This window comes from Thalassophryne amazonica, chromosome 3 (assembly GCF_902500255.1).
Source record: "Thalassophryne amazonica chromosome 3, fThaAma1.1, whole genome shotgun sequence".
In the NCBI taxonomy this organism is placed as follows: domain Eukaryota; kingdom Metazoa; phylum Chordata; class Actinopteri; order Batrachoidiformes; family Batrachoididae; genus Thalassophryne; species Thalassophryne amazonica.
In genome coordinates this window covers 59,778,375-59,799,562 of record NC_047105.1, presented here as the reverse complement: position 1 = coordinate 59,799,562, position 21,188 = coordinate 59,778,375, and the positions used below count along the sequence as shown (strand labels likewise).

The 21,188-nt window shown below is 39.7% G+C and overlaps 1 protein-coding gene across 3 annotated transcripts in view; it reads left to right on the top strand.

Moving 5' to 3' along the window:
• eif4enif1 (eukaryotic translation initiation factor 4E nuclear import factor 1) overlaps positions 1-21,188 on the top strand; it is a 56,892-nt gene that overhangs the window by 23,634 nt on the left and 12,070 nt on the right. For all 3 annotated transcript variants that reach the window (XM_034166432.1, XM_034166433.1, XM_034166430.1), the window contains 5 exons: positions 720-991; positions 1,573-1,644; positions 1,930-2,116; positions 13,270-13,358; positions 13,642-13,778. In XM_034166432.1, coding sequence (XP_034022323.1) covers positions 720-991; positions 1,573-1,644; positions 1,930-2,116; positions 13,270-13,358; positions 13,642-13,778 — 757 coding nt within the window. The remainder of the gene's footprint in view (positions 1-719; positions 992-1,572; positions 1,645-1,929; positions 2,117-13,269; positions 13,359-13,641; positions 13,779-21,188) is intronic.

Genomic DNA, 21,188 nt, shown 5'->3' with positions numbered 1-21,188 from the left:
AGGTTTTAAATGTACTATACGTGTTTGACACTCACATTTGGTGTCCTCAGTTCCCAAATGCTTATTGAGTCACGTTAGAAGAAAACGTGATGTAACATAGTGGTAAATATACCACTGTTCCAACTTTTTTTTTTTTTTGAAACGTGTTGCAGACATCCATTTCAAAATGAGCAAATATTTGCACAAAAACAATCAAGTTCATCAGTTTGAACATTAAATATCTTGTCTTTGTATTCAATTGAATATAGGTTGAAGAGGACTTGCGAATCATTGAATTCTGTTTTTATTTACATTTCACACAACTTCCCAACTTCATTGGAATTGAGGTTGTACATAATTGACACAATGCTTCATTCCTGCCCTAATGAGGAGTGGAGTTGCACGTCTTAAGTCTTGCTTGCAGCAACAACAAAAAAATGTGCTTAGCTGTCCACGGTAGCTCTTGTTCCCATAACTAATCCAGTATCAAATGCAATTTTCAAACATTTTAGGCTTGGCATCTATGCTTAAGCCCATTAAGCCACTACATGATTGCAAGTAGAAACAGATCTCATGATTATGTATAATGAAGATGTTTTGGATAATTAATTTAAATGTCTGTCAAATGTTCTGACATTAACTTGTAAATATACTTCTCTTTTTTTTTTTCTTTTTTCTTTTTTTTTGTCTTTGAGCAGTGCCATGTGCTCATGAGCTTTGTTCAATGTCTGTTTTTCTAGCTAACTCTGGGGTGGTGTTGTCACTGGAGGAGGTGGAGGGTGAAATGAAGGGGATGAAACTTGGGTCTGAACTGCAGGTACGGAAGATGCCACCTCCAGAGAGAGGAAATGGCACACCCTTCATGGCTGAACACCTGGAGGAGGTGTTAACTGGTGGTTACAGTGCCCACCCACGTTCACGTGACACAGATATGTCAGCCTTTAATAAGTTGGTTAGCAGCATGAAGGCAAGTGGAACTCTGCCAACTCATCCCAAAACCAAAACAAACAATGTAAGTCTTCACATCTTTATTCTGTTTACATTTCAACTCAGTGGATGAGTAAAAACATCTGCGTAAGATGTAAAGCTAGTGCTAAATTTCATATCTTAGCCTTCTCAAATATCCATGGAATCACAAAGATGGGCATAAATTTTACCTTTGAGATTGTCTTTTGGGAAGTATAAATGCAGAGTGTACTTCATGCAATTCAATTTCTGAATGTCTGTTTGATCTGGATATTTTTGTACTCAAAATAACAATCATGTTTAAATCTGTCAACTCAGTTATTGTGGAAATGTGGTAACAAAATTAAAAAAAAAAAAAAAAAAAACTCTTACCGGACTTGCATGATAGACATTCTGTAAATGCTCCTTTGAAATGTCTATAAAGCTATCTCAGTGGGCTTGCAGTGTTGCAGCTTAAGGTTTTAAATATACTGTACTTACTGTCCCAAACTGTGTATAAAACATCTGAGTTTTATCCTCATTATACCAAGCACTGACAATGGATTGCTATAGCCTACTGAGATGGATTGTAGTTTGTTTGGTTTCATTACATTGGCCAATTTTTTTTTTTTTTTTTTGACACTACAGCAACCATCAGAAGCTGTCCTGACAGTAACTGAAAAGCAGCTGCCTGCACAACAGCAAAATAATATATTCCAGGTGTGTTTTTTAAGTAAGGCAAACATTAAGCTTTTACAATTTTGTGTGTAGCATTTTAAGGCATTATTGAACTGTATTCACAATTATCACTTTAAAACTTGTTTGGGTTATTGAGACAAATTATGGTCTTAATTTTTGTCTTTAACCCATTGAAGCCTCATGTATTTGCAACCACTTTACAGTAACAAACCTTTCAGAGGGAACTGTAAAAGAAGTCAAAACATGACAATGTCTGAGTATTGTTTTAAGCTGCGCTGTCTTAATCTCTGCATGTGATCGCTGTAGGAGCTCTTGGGAGGTCCTCCTCGTAGTAGTTCTCCTGCACTTCTTGGAGGCTTGCTTGGGAATTCTGAAGGCCCAGGGACTGGTGTTCCTCTACAGAGTCTAATCCCCAAGGGCCCTTCACCCCCTATATTCTCACAGAGGATGCCATCACCAGACTACTTCAGTAGTCCATTGCAACCTTCCGCTGGTAAGTTATCAAGTTTCAAGGAACATATTGAGGGAGCAAAATGCCAAGCTAGATTGTTTTGAGAAGTGCAAAATTGCTAGATGTGTCCTGGCCTCCGAGTGCTGTATTTGTTGGCACTCAAGCTTTTATTTGTAAAGCACATTTAAAACGACGGCAGTCAATGAAAGTGCTGTACATATTTAAAAAAAAAATGGGCACCAAGTTACCCTACCCCCTATTCGTAAATAAATAAATTAAAAATGACAATTACAACAGGCAATAAGACAAAGTAAATTAAAGAGTATAGTAGTAGGAAATAATTTGATTTATTTACATATCACCAAATCATAACAAAGCTGCCTCAGGCACAATGCATAAGTGAGGTCTAACCTTACCAACCCCTAAAGCAAGCATACAGGCAACAGTGGTAAGGAAAAACTCCCTCTGATATGAAGGAAGAAGCCTCAGCAGACCAGATCCAAAGGGGTGACCTTCAGCTTGGGCCATGCTACCGAAAGACTACAAATAAGGTATAATTTGTCAGAATTAAGCAACAGTAAAAACAAAAGAAATACTAAAATGAAACGGATGTAATCGCTCATTTAGGAAACTCCAAAGAAAACAAGTTTTTAAAGAGGCTTTAAAAGTCTCTAGGGACAGGGAAGAGCTAATATTAAAGGGGAGACTATTTCAGAGCCTGGGGGCAGCTGCTGCAAATGCTCTGTCACCTCTTGTCTTTAATCTGGTTTTAGGCAGCTCCAGCAACAGTTGGTCAGAAGACCTTAAGGCTCTGGTTGGGGTGTAAGGAAAAAGAAGCTCAGAAAGATAGACTGGGGCCAGGCCATTGAGGGTTTTAAAAACAACTAAAAGTTTATCGGAAGCCAGTGAAGAGAGCCAAGACCGGCGTAATGCGGTTGGATTTTTTTCTTTCCCGAAACAAGATGAGCAGGAGCATTCTGAATAAGCCGGAAGGGGTTTAGAGGTTTGATCCAAGCCAATGTACAGAGTTACAGTAATCTAGTCTACTTGTGACGAAGGTGTGGATAACCTTTTCAAAGTCAATCCTAGAGAAATATGGCTTGGAGTTGGCTAGGACACAGAGTTGGAACAAACTTGTAACAACAGCACTGATCTGCTTATCAAATTTAAAATGGCTGTTAAAAATCACCCAAAGGTTCCTCACACAGGAATAAATATTGGGACCCAGGACATAGCAGAGCAGGCTGAAGTGCCCCCCCCCCCCCCCCCCCCAAACAGGATAACCTCCATCTTGGATTTATTAAGATTTAACAGGTTAGCACTCATCCATGATTTGACCTCACTCAAACAGTCCAATAATGGGTCATTGCCTAACAACCTTAGTGGACCTAAATTCAGATTGAGCCCAGAGGCTATGTCACTGCCCGTGGAGCAGGGTGAGCTAAAGAACAAACGGAAGTCATTTTAAAAAAGTTTTATTCGCCACTGATCTTGCGTTTCGTGGGGTTACGCTCAAGTTCCGCAATGAGCCGGCTGATGGCGCAGCGCGTCTCAGCTGGCAGAGGTTGCCGTGGCGAGGATGCCGGCCTAAAGCTGACAACCAAGCGGGAGCAGAAGCCAACAAGCAGGGGTGACGACACCGGGAAAATGGGGTGGATCCACGGTCAAATCAAATGCTGGGCATAAAGTCCAAATCCAAGGCGAGAATTGGCCAAAAAGGCTAAAAAGCAGGGGCAACGACACCAGGAAAATGGGGTGGATCCACCACCAAATCCAAGGCGAGAATCGGTTAAAAAGTCTGACGAGTGCACCAGCACGTTTTCCCATCTTATAATGCGCTTCTTTCAGTGGGGTAGACAAGACAGCCAATGTAGATGTTTCGTGCCACACTCATTCTGTTCTTTTGCAGGTGTTAATTTGATAAGTGTAAAACTGTAGGACACCAAATACAGCAAAATGACTGCAAAGCAGGTAGAAAATTACAACCTTATCATAAAACGAATGCATTAGGCCTCAAAATATTACATTCTAATGCCGCAAAACAAATAAGATGCCGTTGTTGGGTTAGCCCAAAGAAAAGACAACATAATGGCTGTTAACTGAACACATGGTCAAACTGACTATTCTAGACAACAAAACTGCAGTACTAACATTCACCACTTATAAGTTGAAACAAGCAGTTGGAGATTTCTGACATCCACTGATCCAGAAAACCTCCAAAATTCAGTGGAATCTTCTATGCCCTAATATCTATCTGTAGTGCAAATTTTAGAATCCATGAAATAGTTTTGAAGTAATCCTTCAAAGCCTGTATAAAGTGAAATCTTGATCCAGAATCCAGGCCCGTATCACCTCCAAGTCAGTGGAGTCTTCCATGGCCTAACCTCTGTCTGTGGTGAAAATTTGGTTAGAATCCGTGAAGCAGTTTTGACGTATAGTAGTATTCAGAATAATAGTAGTGCTATGTGACTAAAAAGATTAATCCAGGTTTTGAGTATATTTCTTATTGTTACATGGGAAACAAGGTACCAGTAGATTCTCAAAAATCCAACAAGACCAAGCATTCATGATATGCACACTCTTAAGGCTATGAAACTGGGCTATTAGTAAAAAAGTAGAAAAGGGGGTGTTCACAATAATAGTAGCATCTGCTGTTGACGCTACAAACTCAAAACTATTATGTTCAAACTGCTTTTATTTGGCAATCTTATGAATCACTAAACTAGTATTTAGTTGTATAACCACAGTTTTTCATGACTTCTTCACATCTGTGAGGCATTAATTTTGTTGGTTTGGAACCAAGATTTTGCTTGTTTACTAGTGTGCTTGGGGTCTTGTTGAAACACCTGTTTCAAGGGCATGTCCTCTTCAGCACAAGGCAACATGACCTCTTCAAGTATTTTGACATATCCAAACTGATCCATGATAGCTGGTATGTGATATATAGGCCCAACACCATAGTAGGAGAAACATGCCCATATCATGATGCTTGCACCACCATGCTTCACTGTGAACTGTGGCTTGAATTCAGAGTTTGGGGGGTTGTCTCACAAACTGTCTATGGCCCTTGGACCCAAAAAGAACGTTTTACTCATCAGTCCACAAAATATTCCTCCATTTCTCTTTAGGCCAGTTGATATGTTCTTTGGCAAATTGTAACCCCTTCTGCACGTCTTTTATTTAACAGAGGGACTTTGCGGGGATTCTTGCAAATAAATTAGCTTCACACAGGTGTCTTCTAACTGTCACAGCACTTACAGGTAACTCCAGACTGTCTTTGATCATCCTGGAGCTGATCAATGGGTGAGCCATTACCATTCTGGTTATCCTTCTATCCAGTTTGATGGTTGTTTTCCGTTTTCTTCCACGTGTCTCCGTTTTTTTTTTTTTTGTCCATTTTAAAGCATTGCAGATCATTGTAGATGAACAGCCTATAATTTTTTGCACCTGCGTATAGGTTTTCCCCTTTCCAATCAACTTTTTAATCAAACTACGCTGTTCTTCTGAACAATGTCTTGAACGTCCCATTTTTCTCAGGCTTTCAAAGAGAAAACCATGTTCAACAGGTGCTGGCTTCATCCTTAAACAGGGGACACCTGATTCACACCTATTTGTTCCACAAAATTGACAAACTCAGACTGAATGCCACACTACTATTATTGCGAACACCCCCTTTTCTACTTTTTTTTTTTTTTTTTTTCTACAACCCCTGGCAATAATTATGGAATCACCGGCCTCGGAGGATGTTCATTCAGTTGTTTAATTTTGTAGAAAAAAAGCAGATCACAGACATGACACAAAACTAAAGTAATTTCAAATGGCAACTTTCTGGCTTTAAGAAACACTATAAGAAATCAGGAAAAATAATTGTGGCAGTCAGTAATGGTTACTTTTTTAGACCAAGCAGAGGGGAAAAAATATGGACTCACTCAATTATGAGGAATAAATTATGGAATCATCCTGTAAATTTTCATCCCCAAAACTAACACCTGCGTCAAATCAGATCTGCTCGTTAGTCTGCATCTAAAAAGGAGTGATCACACCTTGGAGAGCCGTTGCACCAAGTGGACTGACATGAATCATGGCTCCAACACGAGAGATGTCAATTGAAACAAAGGAGAGGATTATCAAACTCTTAAAAGAGGGTAAATCATCACGCAATGTTGCAAAAGATGTTGGTTGTTCAGTCAGCTGTGTCTAAACTCTGGACCAAATACAAGCATGGGAAGGTTGTTAAAGGCAAACATACTGGTAGACCGAAAATGCACAAGAAAACAAATGGGAGGAAACTGGAGTCAATGTCTGTGACCGAACTGTAAGAAACCGCCTAAAGGAAATGGGATTTACATACAGAAAAGCTAAACGAAAGCCATCATTAACACCTAAACAGAAAAAAACAAGGTTACAATGGGCTAAGGAAAAGCAATTGTGGACTGTGGATGACTGGATGAAAGTCATATTCAGTGATGAACCTCGAATCTGCGTTGGGCAAGGTGATGATGCTGGAACTTTTGTTTGGTGCCGTTCCAATGAGATTTATGAAGATGACTGCCTGAAGAGAACATGTAAATTTCCACAGTCATTGATGATATGGGGCTGCATGTCTGGTAAAGGCACTAGGGAGATGGCTGTCATTACATCATCAATAAATGCACAAGTTTACATTGATATTTTGGACACTTTTCTTATCCCATCAATTGAAAGGATGTTTGGGGATAATATCATTTTTCAAGATGATAATGCATCTTGCCATAGAGCAAAAACTGTGAAAACATTCCTTGCAAAAAGACACATAGGGTCAATGTCATGGCCTGCAAATAGTCCGGATCTTAATCCAATTGAAAATCTTTGGTGGAAGCTGAAGAAAATGGTCCATGACAAGGCTCCAACCTGCAAAGCTGATCTGGCAACAGCAATCAGAGAAAGTTGGAGCCAGATTGATGAAGAGTACTGTTTATCACTCATTAAGTCCATGCCTCAGACTGCAAGCTGTTATAAAAGCCAGAGGTGGTGCAACAAAATACTAGTGATGTGTTGGAGCGTTCTTTTGTTTTTCATGATTCCATAATTTCTTCCTCAGAATTGAGTGAGTCCATATTTTTTTTTTTTTTTTTTTTTTTTTTTTTTTCCTCTGCTTGGTCTAAAAAAGTAACCGTTACTGACTGCCACAATTATTTTTCCTGATTTCTTATAGTGTTTCTTAAAGCCAGAAAGTTTCCATTTGAAATGACTTTAGCTTTGTGTCATGTCTGTGATCTGCTTTTTTTTCTACAAAATTAAACAACTGAATGAACATCCTCTGAGGCCGGTGATTCCATAATTTTTGCCAGGGGTTGTAATAGCCTAATTTCATGGCCTTAATGCTGCGTTCACACCGGGCGCGACGCGAGCGACTGCAGCCACAGGTTGCCATGTAATCCCTATGTAAGGACGCGTTTTGGCGCCAAACCGCGCAGCGGACACGAGTGAAGCGATTTTGAGCGTTTTGCGCTTGTGTGGCGCGATATTGCGTCACGTCGCGTTGCCCTCCTCCCCAAGTTCAAAAATCTGAACTTTTTTGTCTCGTCGCGCCGCAATGACCAATCGGGACTGAATGTGTAGTGACGTGGAGATGTCTGGAGTTTGACTGAAGATGTGAACATTAGTGATGGGATGAACAATACTGGTGCGTCAACACTGCCGAGCACACAAGAGTGAAACCCCGTATCGGTGCGCGTATCGCTTCAAGAAAAAAAATCTCGTTACCAATACAGGAACTGTCGTTCGGCTGTGCTGCGCCAAATTGTGTTTATAAGGAAACAAACTGTATCGACATGTTGCGGATTTGTTGGATGGAGTTTTGCTGGTGGATTTTTGCTTGCCCTCACCTTCCTCCACTGACTTCATGGCACGTTCAAAGATGTTTCCCCAGTCTGGAATAATTTTGATCTTTTGATGCCAAATAAGAGAAATCTTTTTCTCCTTTCAGCATTGTTTACTGTTATTTTTCCAATTAGATATGTTTGTACTCCTTTACAATACTGGAAGAATAACCAGAAAACATATACACACCTTTATCAACTCGCACTGAAATTTTTATGCTCACCATCTTCATCTGTACCCTGTGAAAGTTTTTTTTTAAGGCAGGGGAACTGGTGTGTAATAGACTTGGAGCAAAGACACTTCAGAAACCTTTGTTCTTCAATAAAAATGCATAAATGAATCTGTTTTCAGTCTTTTATTTCGTATGCTTTAACACTTAAGTTAACAAATTTCCATACATAAGTTGCAAATTTTAACTCTGAATTTTATTAGACAAATTTGCTATATTTTACAAACCAAATCAGTTTAGCATTTACACAAACAAGGTTTTAAGCAAATTTTAAACTCTTCTCATGAACAGCTTAACTCGACACACAAATTGAGCACATGAAATTATGCAATGAGATCATATTTTAAATAGAGGACTGGCGATTAACCATTTCAGAGGCTAATGTTGCGTTTGCAGCACGGTAACTTTTCCATCTTATTTACCTGCAATGATTTTATAACTACTGCAGGGCTCACTATTGAGCAACCAACACAGTGCCGACACAGTTTGTGTGGTGTGTCAATACACTCCTTGAGGTATCATCATCCCATCACTAGTGAACATGTCCTGTATCTGGTAGCAGCCTGTGAGCAGGACTTATGTCTCTTTTTTGTCCTTTATTTCACAATCATGACAGAGTTTTTGGAGCGAACAGCAGCACCACCGCAGCGGGGAGTGGAGTTTATTTTTATTTTACGTGTGCACGTGCGAATCGTCCTGGAGATTATTTTACTTATTAACTACACAGCTGTATAATAAAGCAAATGGTGACTGGTTTCTAAACACAATTATGACAGTTTTTGGAGCGAGCAGCAGCCCTACTTGCAGCAGCGGGAGCGGAGTTTTTTCCTTTTTTACGTGCGCGAGCAAATAGTCTGTAGAGAATATTTTATTAACTACACAGATGTATAATAAAACAAATGGTGACTGGTTTCTAAACACAATTATGACAGAGTTTTTTTGGGGAAGAGCCAACTGCTGCAAGCAGCAGTTTTTTTTTTTTTTTTATTGTTTACATGTGCACGCGCAAACGGTACAGTTGATCCTCAAACTGGGTCCCGCAGAGGTGGAAGGACCGCTGAAAGCGGCTGTCACCCAGACACAGCTCCTGCAGCAAATAATGATACGCTCTGTATTGGGAGCTTTCCACAGCAACTCGCTCCGTGTGATCAAGGTCCGTCATGTTAGCTTGACTGACAACCAGAGCCGGCGAGCGGAATGGAAGCTCCTCCTATTTGATAACGCACCGGGGCGAATTTTCGTAGCGAAAGTCCACCCAAGCAGAACACACCGGGTGAAGGAGGCGTGTCCATCGCCTGGCGACCCATGCGAATTTGTAGCGTCTGATCGCGCCCGGTGTGAACGCGGCATAAGTGTGCATATCATGAATGCTTGGTCTTGTTGGATTTATGAGAATCTACTGAATCTACTGGTACCTTGTTTCCCATGTAACAAGAAATATACTCAAAACCTGGATTAATCTTTTTAGTCACATAGCACTACTATTATTCTGAACACTGCTGTAATCCTTCAAAGCCTGTATAAAGTGAATCTTGACCCTGAATCCGGATCCAGCTCCAGAGCCCCTCCAAAATTTAATGGATTCTTCCATGGTGTAATGTGTTGAAAATTTTGTCAAAAGCCATACTGTAGTTTTGATGTAATCCTTCAAAACCTATATAGTGCTGCATTTACACATAATTCAAAATGCCACAAAGCATACATTCTTGGCCGCTGATCACGAATGTGATTATTCAGGGCAGAGGCGTCAGGTGTTTTCAGGAACTGTTGCAACCTGTTACGATTAATGGCACGTGTCGCTGGCAAATTATTATGAACCATTACACACGGTTAAGAATATTGTCCCAGGCTGTTGTGCACAACAGAGTGTTACATTCTGTCAGGAATGTTGTGAATTTGACAGATTGTCTCCACACACCCCATATTCATCCTAACGTCAGCTGCTGAACTGTTCACATTGCTCCTCAACATCCAGATGAATCCACAGCAGAAGAACTTTGTGATTTCATGCTTAGTTGGGCTCTGTGCCATGGAGTTGGACAGAGAGGAGGAGACAGAGAGCCAGACTGGAGGATGCTCAGATTTGTTCTCCTGGTCATCAGGCACAACAGTAACTGGAACATGTGCAGGAGCATCATCGGGAAGTGTGGAATGACTTGGCATCACTGTTCCTCTTCAGCATACTGATCAATGAAACCCGGTGCAGCAAGGTTTTGATTGTGCGCACACAAGAGAAGTGATTCATGGTGGAGCGCAGTGAAATGTGACACCGCTTTACAATTCGTGTAAAAACTTGACAGTTTCAGTGTCAATGCATGACAGTGTGGTCTCCAAGAACCATCACAAGAACAACTATGAATGTTGTCGCGCTCTATTAAGGATCAACACGCTCAGTTGTGACCTCCACGACATGAGGCGAAATGAGGGTGGTGCGTGACATTCGTGGAAGATATTTGACAGCCAAAAACATGCTCCACAAATATTATGCTCCTACACATGCTGTTAATGCTGCATTTACACATGATGACAACAAAAAGTCACTAATGCCACGAAGTATAAATTCTTGGCTGCTGATCACGAATATGGTGGTTCTGGGCAGTCGTCAGGAACTGTTGCAACCTGTTTCCACGAGTTAAGATTAATGGCACATTGCTGGTGAATTATCATGAACCATTACGCACTTTCCATAATCATGTTGCGCGTAACAGCGCTTTGTTACGTTCTCTCAGGAATGTTGCGAATCAATTTTTTTAACTTTTTTTTTTTTTAAAGTTGTCACTCTGTGGGCAAACTGTTGCATAGAAATGAGAGGCTCTCTGACGTGCTTATTTCTTTATCCTTCAAACACTCTGCAGTCCTTAGTCCCAAGAAGGCACAGGGCAGTAAGTCGACCAAATATGAGGGCTCCATTCCCAGAAGAATTGTATACGTTAATGACTATTACCACTCAAATGAAGGAGCCGTTGAAGAGAGAGAATTAGTATTATGGTCAAACCTTCTTCTCCCAGGACTTTTGCCACAGCATTTGAGTGAATTGATGACCCCCTAATGGCTGTACATGGCAAGCCAAAAAAAACAATATTACAATAATAAATTATAGCTGACACACAGACATGAACCTGTTTCTGCATCTGCTATTGATAGAATAGGTTAAATCCTTGTGATGCTATATAGATGGGGAAGGCAGTCTTTGTAATTTCTGTATAGAGCAAAGGACAGTCTACACTCAAACAGCCCTCCCAATTATTTTTAGTTTTTATATAGACTTTATTACTCCAGTTGATGTATCCACGCTTGAGGTTAACTGCTGAAAACTCACTTTTGTGCTTTGCAGGACCTTATGACCATAACTGGTCTTCTCTGAATTCATACGTTGCTTCATTGACTCTAAGCCATCCTTCAAAATCCCAATTTGAGAGAAACTGTAAGCATTAATTTGCCTATAAAGCAGCTTGGTGTATCAGCATAACTGTGAAAAACACTCCATAACATTGTAATATCTGTTGAAATGGTGATTATGTGGAGTACAAACGACAGACCCAATACGGTACCCTATAATTCACCAGAACAAGCTTCAAAGTGACTTTATCAAAAATACTTTGGTATCTGTTAGATGAGTGACATCAACCATGAAAGAACCAGGCTAGTAACACTAAAGTGGTTTTCAAGCCTGTGAAAAAGTACATGGTGATTAATTGCGTCAAATGCTGCACCAAGCTTGAACATATATTTGCATGTCTGAGGGCAAAGGCCCGGCAGCAGCCCTTTTTTTTTTTATTATTATTTTTTAAGGTTTGTTTAAACACCCACCTGAAAAATGTATATATATTTTTAAATCAACTCCTTGACCCCCCAACACAATGTTCCCCCCCATCTCTTCTGCATCTGACTTGTGATTACTTCATCCGTTTGACCTCCATTTGACCTGTTCTTTTATTGTGAAACTCTTGTCTGAGAAACAGGAAGTGGTCTGTGACAGTAGCTAGCTTTGTATAAGCTTCAAACTGTGAAGGAGCTACTATCAGTTTGTCAGACATGTCATCTTTAAATCTGCAAAGTGAGTTACTTGTCAGCTGGTTCCCCCTTCCCCTGTGGCTATTTCATGGATCATTCTGGCTTTCTGACTGACCAGCACAGGATCTCTGTCTCATTCTGGGTGTGGGGGGTGGGGGTGAATGATCTTTTAGATCACCAAACTTATGAAATCCCAAATTTCAACCTGGGGAAAATCCTTCTGCTCATTGCAGATTCTCTGTGGAAATGTGACTGTCTGTTAGCCTCACAACTTCATGGGAGACTGATTTGCCAACGGGCAAAATATTTGAATACTGTACTCTGTCGGTGTGACACACTGTGAGCACAGGAGCACTTCAGGCCATTTACAGTGAAAACTAGCGTTACGTGTTGACAGTCTATGATGCACTGTTTTCATTGAATGACCCATTTTACTCAGGTTTTTAGCGAAATGTACATTTGCTGCCTTCATCCTTAAATAAGGGCCACCTATAAGGGTGTAATGAATGTTGCAGAAAGAAAAATGTGCTTTTTTTTTTAACCTTTTTTCTTCACTTTCTGTGATGTATTGTGTTTGGGTTTTTTTTTTGTTTTTGTGCAGTGTCTCAGTGCATTTGTGTGTCTGGAAATGAGCACTATTTTGAGCTTTACTCACTTTTATAAAATACTTAGTTTGATTTTTGAACACAACTATGTATGATTTCAAACATTTTCTGTACCACTAAACTCTTACTTACTTTGAAAATGTATTGGCATTGGTGTTAGTTCTTAACGCTTAATTTTACTGCTGAAGAATATGGTCAGATCCTTAAAATTGGCATACGTCTGTTTACATGAAAATTCAGTAAGGTATATCTTCTAATATACATTCCAAAACGAAGGTAAAACTTTACTAGTGTATATACTAAGGTACACCTAAATATCTTAAAAAAAAAAAAAAAAAAAAAAAAAAAAAATGGAGCCACTTAGGTGCCTGGTCTTTGGTACATGACATCATTGGGATATGACATCACTGAAGGTGGTGCCTCAGTCTGTGCAACTCTTAAATATATATATATTTTTTTTTTTTGGTAACTATCCCATCTTTAAGGATTTCCTGTTGGTCGGCAACCCTTGCATCCAGATCAGTTTACAGATGTGTGCAGATCTATTAGCCCTGGTTCTGCTTCACAGCAACAGGTAAGCTGAGTGAATGCACATTGGAGTTAATTGGTCTAAAGTCAGACTACTGTATTTGTGATAGTGCACACAAAATACATTCAATCTGGAATGTTCAATTATTTCAGAGGATCTGTATTGCTCTGTTCCATGTCCTCTTGTGTAATTATTTATTAAATGAAACTGCACCACTGAACAACTTTTAATGCCAGCGTTTGATTTCTATTAGAGAATACTACTAGCATTCTACTTCAACTTTAATACAAAATTCAGTCATTTTAAAATCACCATGTATTGCCTCCAGATGAGGACACTCTCCATGCCGGTGAATCAGGCAGACCTGGAAGCTTTGGCATTCCAACAGGACCTTGCTCTCCATGCACACCACCAATTCCACTCCACGTACAACAAGCAGCAACTCGACAAAGGTTTTCGAAATAGGTTAGTTTTTAAGCATGTAGATTTTGTGCAGTATTGGTGCATTTATGGTAAAGTTACTGATTTTGATTGAAAGTGAATTCTGCCTCGGTAGCTGTTTATATGGACAGTAATATTCTGATATTAATGATTAAGGCCATATTCTGAATAACACGCTGCCATGTAAACTGCATTTTCTGGTTATCTTAACCAAAATAAAGCCCCAATCAGAGTAAGCAAAAATCTGATTAAGATTGAGTATTCCAGGGTTAACGCCCAGGGATGCAGATTTTATGATGAATCGTGATTCCTGCCGATAGTGGTGCAATGGTTGTTTATCTGTGATCTGTACAGCTCCCACCACCACCAATGGTTCAGCATGCATTTACAACTAATTGGAATTTTTTGCGTGGTGATTACTTCATTTTGATACTTCTGCTAAAAATCAACCTGTTCGGAAAAAATGTTGCAGCTCTATGCTCATGTAGCCTCGGGGGGGGGGGGGCGCACTCACAGAGATGAGCTCCTGTGTTGCCTCCATGTTCCACACAAACGAATTGGCTCAGCACTTCGGATTCAACACCAAATAAATCTTGAACGTTAAGGACAAGGTGTCCATCTTTTCCCTGTGCAACCATGAGCCCAGTGAACCAACTGTCACATTCAAAGCATTTGCACAGCCAGGCTGGCTGGAAAGTCCCCAGCTCCAGAAAGTTAGGCATACTTATGACTGTTTTCAAAGCATCTGCTCATCAGGACCAATGATCTGAATTTGTCTAGTGTGAATTTGTCCAGAAAGGTTTAAAAATGTCACCTTTTCACCAGACATGTGAACATGTTTTTATTTTTTTATTATTTACATCCGTAAATAAGTTTTGCTGCGTTTCTTTTTTGTATTTCTCATGATTTTGGCAAAGAATCCCCCACCCCCGAACTGATACTGTTCATGTTGTAATTACAGTGCATCCAAAAAGTAGATTAGATAAAACATTGTTCCAGCAGCTACTACTCCATTTACTATTACTGAATTGAAAACTTCTCTCAGTAAATGCCATGATACGGCAGCTGGTCCAGATGAGATCCATTATCAATTTTGAAACATCTGCCAGAAGCATCTTTGTTTTATTAGATGTTTTAAATAAAATCGGGAGAACTGGTGATTTTCCAGATGTGGCGTGAAGCCACCATTGTTCCTATTGTGAAACCTGGAAAGGATGCAACAAACCCAACAAATTATCATCCCTTTTCTTTAATCAGTTGTCTTTGTAAAACCATGGAACGAATGATTAATGCCAGATTGGTTTGGTTCTTGGAGAAGAATGGATTGATATCCAAATTCCAAAGTGGTTTTCGTCAAAATTGAAGCATGATTGATCACCTCATTCGGAGCATTTTGTACCTCTCCTATGCAGTCCCTTTATGTGGAGGCAAGTGAATTACCATTACATTTAAGACATGAAAAGTTATCTCTACACTAGGCCATTAAACTAAAAAATAACTGTCACAATGTATGGTGGTACCTTTATGCCACGCTATTCTAATTTCTATACTTGTAAGCCGTCAGCTATTAAACCTTTTGGTTTATGTAATAAAGCGGCTCTATTGCGCATACTCAGTACTACTAATATAGCTTCTTTCCTCATTCCTAATATTCCACCTTGGATGCTCGTTGACCCAGTAATTGATTTATCATTTAAGGCTGTTTAAAAAGTTGTACCAATGATTTAATCTTCTTGAGCAAATTTGGGGAAATGAGGTATAAATACAGATATTATTGTGAGATCTATACAGATGGGTCGACGTTACTGCTGCAAATAAGTTTTTGATCCCCTACCAACCAGCAAGAATTCTGGCTCACAGACCTGTTAATTTTTCTTTAAGAAGCCCTCCTATTCTGCACTCCTTACCTGTATTAATTGCACCTATCCTCACACTCCAACCTGTCCACCATAGCCAAGACCAAAGAGCTGTCTAAGGACACCAGGGACAAAACTGTAGACCTGCACAAGGCTGGGATGGACTACAGGACAACAGGCAAGCAGCTTGGTAGAAGACAACTGTTATGATTATTTATTAGAAAGTGGAAGAAACACAAGATGACTGTCAGTCTCCCTCGGTTTGGGATTCCATGCAAGATCTCACTTTGTGGGGTAAGGATGATTCTGAGAAAGCTCAGAACTACATAGGAGGACCTGGTCAATGACCTGAAGAGAGGTGGGACCACAGTCACTAAGATCACATTAGTAACACATGTCCAGGCCCATTTGAAGTTCACAAGTGACCATCTGGATGATCCAGAGGAGGCATGGGAGAAAGTCATGTGGTCAGATGAGACCAGAATAGAGCTTTTTGGAATCAACTTCACTTACCATGTTTAGACGAGAACAGCCCCAAGAAAACCCTCCCAACCGTGAAGCATGGGGGTGGAAACATCATACTCTTGGGGTGCTCTTCTGCAAAGGGGACAGGACGACTGCACCGTATTGAAGGGAGGATGGATGGGGTCATGTATTGGAAGATTTTGGCAAACAACCTCCTTCCCTCAGTAAGAACATTGAAGATGGGTCATGGCTGGGTCTTCCAGCATGACAATGACCCAAAACACACAGCCAGGGCAACTAAGGAGGGGCTCCATAAGAAGCATTTCAAGGTCCTGGAGTGGCCTGGCCAGTCTCCAGACCTGAACTCAATAGAAAATCTTTGGAGGGAGCTGAAACTCAAACCTGAAAGATCTAGAGAATATCTGTATGGAGGAGTGGACCAAAATCCCTGCTGCAGTGTGTGAAAACTTGGTCAAGAGCTACAGGAAACGTTTGACCTCTGTAATTGCAAACAAAGGCTGCTGTACCAAATATTAACATTGATTTTCACAGGTGTTCAAATACAACCCCTGGCAAAAATTATGGAATCACCGGCCTCGGAGGATGTTCATTCAGTTGTTTAATTTTGTAGGAAAAAAGCAGATCACAGACATGACACAACTAAAGTCATTTCAAATGGCAACTTTCTGGCTTTAAGAAACACTACAAGAAATCAAGAAAAAAATTGTGGCAGTCAGTAACGGTTACTTTTTTAGACCAAGCAGAGGGGAAAAAAATATGGAATCACTCAATTCTGAGGAATAAATTATGGAATCACCCTGTAAATTTTCATCCCCAAAACTAACACCTGCATCAGATCTGTTCGTTAGTCTGCATCTAAAAAGGAGTGATCACACCTTGAAGAGCTGTTGCACCAAGTGGACTGACATGAATCATGGCTCCAACACGAGAGATGTCAATTGAAACAAAGGAGAGGATTATCAACCTCTTAAGAGGGTAAATCACGCAATGTTGCAAAAGATGTTGGTTGTTCAGTCAGTTGTCTAAACTCTGGACCAAATACAAACATGGGAAGGTTGTTAAAGGTAAACATACTGGTAGACCAAGGAAGACATCAAAGCGTCAAGACAGAAAACGTAAAGCAATATGTCTCAAAAATCGAAAATGCACAACAAAACAAATGAGGAACGAATGGGAGGAAACTGGAGTCAACGTCTGTGACCAAACTGTAAGAAACCGCCTAAAGGAAATGGGATTTACATACAGAAAAGCTAAACGAAAGCCATCATTAACACCTAAACAGAAAAAATCAAGGTTACAATGGGCTAAGGAAAAGCAGTCCTGGACTGTGGATGACTGGATGAAAGTCATATTCGGTGATGAATCTGCATTGGGCAAGGTGATGATGCTGAAACTTTTGTTTGGTGCCGTTCCAATGAGACTTATAAAGATGACTGCCTGAAGAGAACATGTAAATTTCCACAGTCATTGATATGGGGCTGCATGTCAGGTAAAGGCACTGGGGAGATGGCTGTCATTACATCATCAATAAATGCACAAGTTTACGTTGATATTTTGGACACTTTTCTTATCCCATCAATTGAAAGGATGTTTGGGGATGATATCATTTTTCAAGGTGATAATGCATCTTGCCATAGAGCAAAAACTGTGAAAACATTCCTTGCAAAAAGACACATAGGGTCAATGTCATGGCCTGCAAATAGTCTTGGTCTTAATCCAATTGAAAATCTTTGGAAGTTGAAGAAAATGGTCCATGACAAGGCTCCAACCTGCAAAGCTGATCTGGCAACAGCAATCAGAGAAAGTTGGAGCCAGATTGATGAAGAGTACTGTTTGTCACTCATTAAGTCCATGCCTCAGACTGCAAGCTGTTTTAAAAGCCAGAGGTGGTGCAACAAAATACTAGTGATGTGTTGGAGCGTTCTTTTGTTTTTCATGATTCCATAATTTTTTCCTCAGAATTGAGTGACTCCATATTTTTTTTTTCCCCCCCCTCTGCTTGGTCTAAAAAAGTAACCATTACTGACTGCCACAATTTTTTTTTTTCCTGATTTCTTATAGTTTCTTAAAGCCAGAAAGTTGCCATTTGAAATGACTTTAGTTTTGTGTCATGTCTGATCTGTTTTTTTTTTTTTTTTCTACAAAATTACACAACTGAATGAACATCCTCCGAGGCCGGTTATTCCATAATTTTTGCCAGGGGTTGTACTTATTTGCAGCAGTAACATACAAATAAATTTAAAAAAAAATCATACATTGTGATTTCCAGATTTATTTTTTTTTTTTTTTTAGATTGTCTCTCACAGTGGACATGCACCTAAGATGAAAATTTCAGACCCCTCCATGACTTCTAAGTGGGAGAACTTGCAAAATCACAGGGTGTTCAAATACTTATTTTCCTCACTGTAATATTTGTCTGGATCCCTAGTCATACAGGCATTAAGGGGAATTAAAAAGCTGACAAGTTGGCAAAAGAAGCTCTTGCTATGGATGTTACACAAATAAACTTCCCTTGCACGGATCTAAAGCCAAAGATTAACAGTTATTTTAGAAACATAATGGCAAACATTATGGGATCGCTATCCCAATAATAAACTTCAACATCACCCGGTCATTGAATCGCTTAATCTTCTACCACTAGCTAAGCAACAGGAAGACATTGTGTTGACCTGCGCTCGTATAGGTTATTCCCACTTGACACAAGTATATTTACTTGCAGCGGGTGCCCCGCCTTATTGTTTACTGTGTAACTGCGTGCTTACAATGAAACAAGATCAGGAACGTCATAAGAATTTACCCAAATGTGAGCAAAATCAACACAGTCAAGCAGGACATAAGACATTGTTTAGAGATGTCTCACATTCATGCATTATAAGTTTTCTTAGAGATTTAGATTTTAAGTTGGTACCTGTTCGAGCCCCATTCACAACAGTGATACCTTTGGGCAAGGTATTTTGTTCCAATTGCCTAGTCTTTCGGAGGAGACTGTCAGGCCCATGACAAGTAAACACCTTAATTAGACTGTGACCTCCTGTTTGGGTCTTACCAGCATTTTGCAACAAGACATGGGGGATGTTGTGCGGTTGAGTCATTCAGGTCATGCTATGTAACTTGTAGCCAGGAATATTATGAATGGTATAGTGTTTAACTCTCTGGGGCCGACGCCGTCGTATACGACGGCTAGGACCAAGCTTTACTAAATTCTAAATAACTTTTGAATGATGGTTGTTTATGTGTTTTTTTTTGTTGTTTTTTTTTTGTGTGTGTGTGTGTGTGTGTTTTTTTTTTTTTTTTTGGCTGAAAAGTTAACTTTGCGGACTTTCGAGTCGGCCATCTTTGTACTACTCATAGAAGCTGTATGATGACGTAGGGCAGATTTACCTCACGTGAAAAGCCAAAGATCATTTTCAGGAGTGATATGTTACTAGCTGGCCCGTTTGAATAGCCCCCTGGGTGCTCCAATGAGTACATTCTATTAGTACATACTCAGTGTGCCCTGCGCCATTATGCACAGCGATCAGTGAAAGCAGGAGCACATGAGAGCCTCCGATGACCATCTCACGTGCTCAAAGTGTGTAACTATCAGAATTGCTCCATTAGTTTCCATGTGAATGTTACTGAATAACTCTGTTGCTTTCTGTGCGTAAAGCACTGTTTACCATATCAATGGATCAGTCTCTCACACAAGACCTCAAATTACCTTTATAAAGTGTCAAAACAGTTGTTTGTTATAGTTTGCTGTGTTTTGAATAAATGTGTGGAAAATTATTTTTTCCTTGACTATTTTTTGATTGTAAACTTTATTACACTTATAAAACACAACAAAAACATATATATTCTGAAAGCACAGGTTGTCCTGAAAAAAGAGACAAAACTTGATTGTGGGATGCAGGGAGAGTTGTTAACAGCAATAATAAAACATTTATGCCAGGCGAGTGAACTATCCAAAAAAATACCCTCGGACTCCAGAGGGTTAAACAACTTGTATCGGCACCATAATGAAAATATTATTCATAATGGGGTCAGTTGGATTATTGCTGTCCATATAAAATAGTTGGTGACATGCTATTAAGAATGTACTTATAGTATTCTGCTCATCTTATGATTTAATTTGGGTTTCTGGAATATGCAACTAAGTTTTTGACACAAAGGTATTAATTTATATAATTTAACTTACTATGAAATTAACTCTTTATAGTGTAAAATATTGCTGACTTTCAGTGTTTAATGTATGAACCCAGTAGAAATTGGTATACTAACTTTCAGTAGTTGTACCCATCAGTTGACTACAACCCCTGGCAAAAATTATGGAATCACCGGCCTCGGAGGATGTTCATTTAGTTGTTTAATTTTGTAGAAAAAAAGCAGATCACAGACATGACACACAACTAAAGTCATTTCAAATGGCAACTTTCTGGCTTTAAGAAACACTATAAGAAATCGAAAAAAAAAAAAATTGTCAGTCAGTAACGGTTACTTTTTAGACCAAGCAGAGGGAAAAAAATATGGAATCACTCAATTGAGGAAAAAATTATGGAATCATGAAAAACAAAAGAACGCTCCAGCACATCACTAGTATTTTGTTGCACCACCTCTGGCTTTTATAACAGCTTGCAGTCACTGAGGCATGGACTTAATGAGTGACAAACAGTACTCATCAATCTGGCTCCAACTTTCTCTGATTGCTGTTGCCAGATATGCTTTGCAGGTTGCAGCCTTGTCATGGACCATTTTCTTCAACTTCCACCAAAGATTTTCAATTGGATTAAGATCAACATGTGGACTATTTGCAGGCCATGACATTGACCCTATGTGTCTTTTTGCAAGGAATGTTTTCACAGTTTTTGCTCTATGGCAAGATGCATTATCATCTTGAAAAATGATTTCATCATCCCCAAACATCCTTTCAATTGATGGGATAAGAAAAGTGTCCAAAATGTCAACGTAAACTTGTGCATTTATTGATGATGTAATGACAGCCATCTCCCCAGTGCCTTTACCTGACATGCAGCCCCATATCATCAATGACTGTGGAAATTTACATGTTCTCTTCAGGCAGTCATCTTTATAAATCTCACTGGAAGGGCACCAA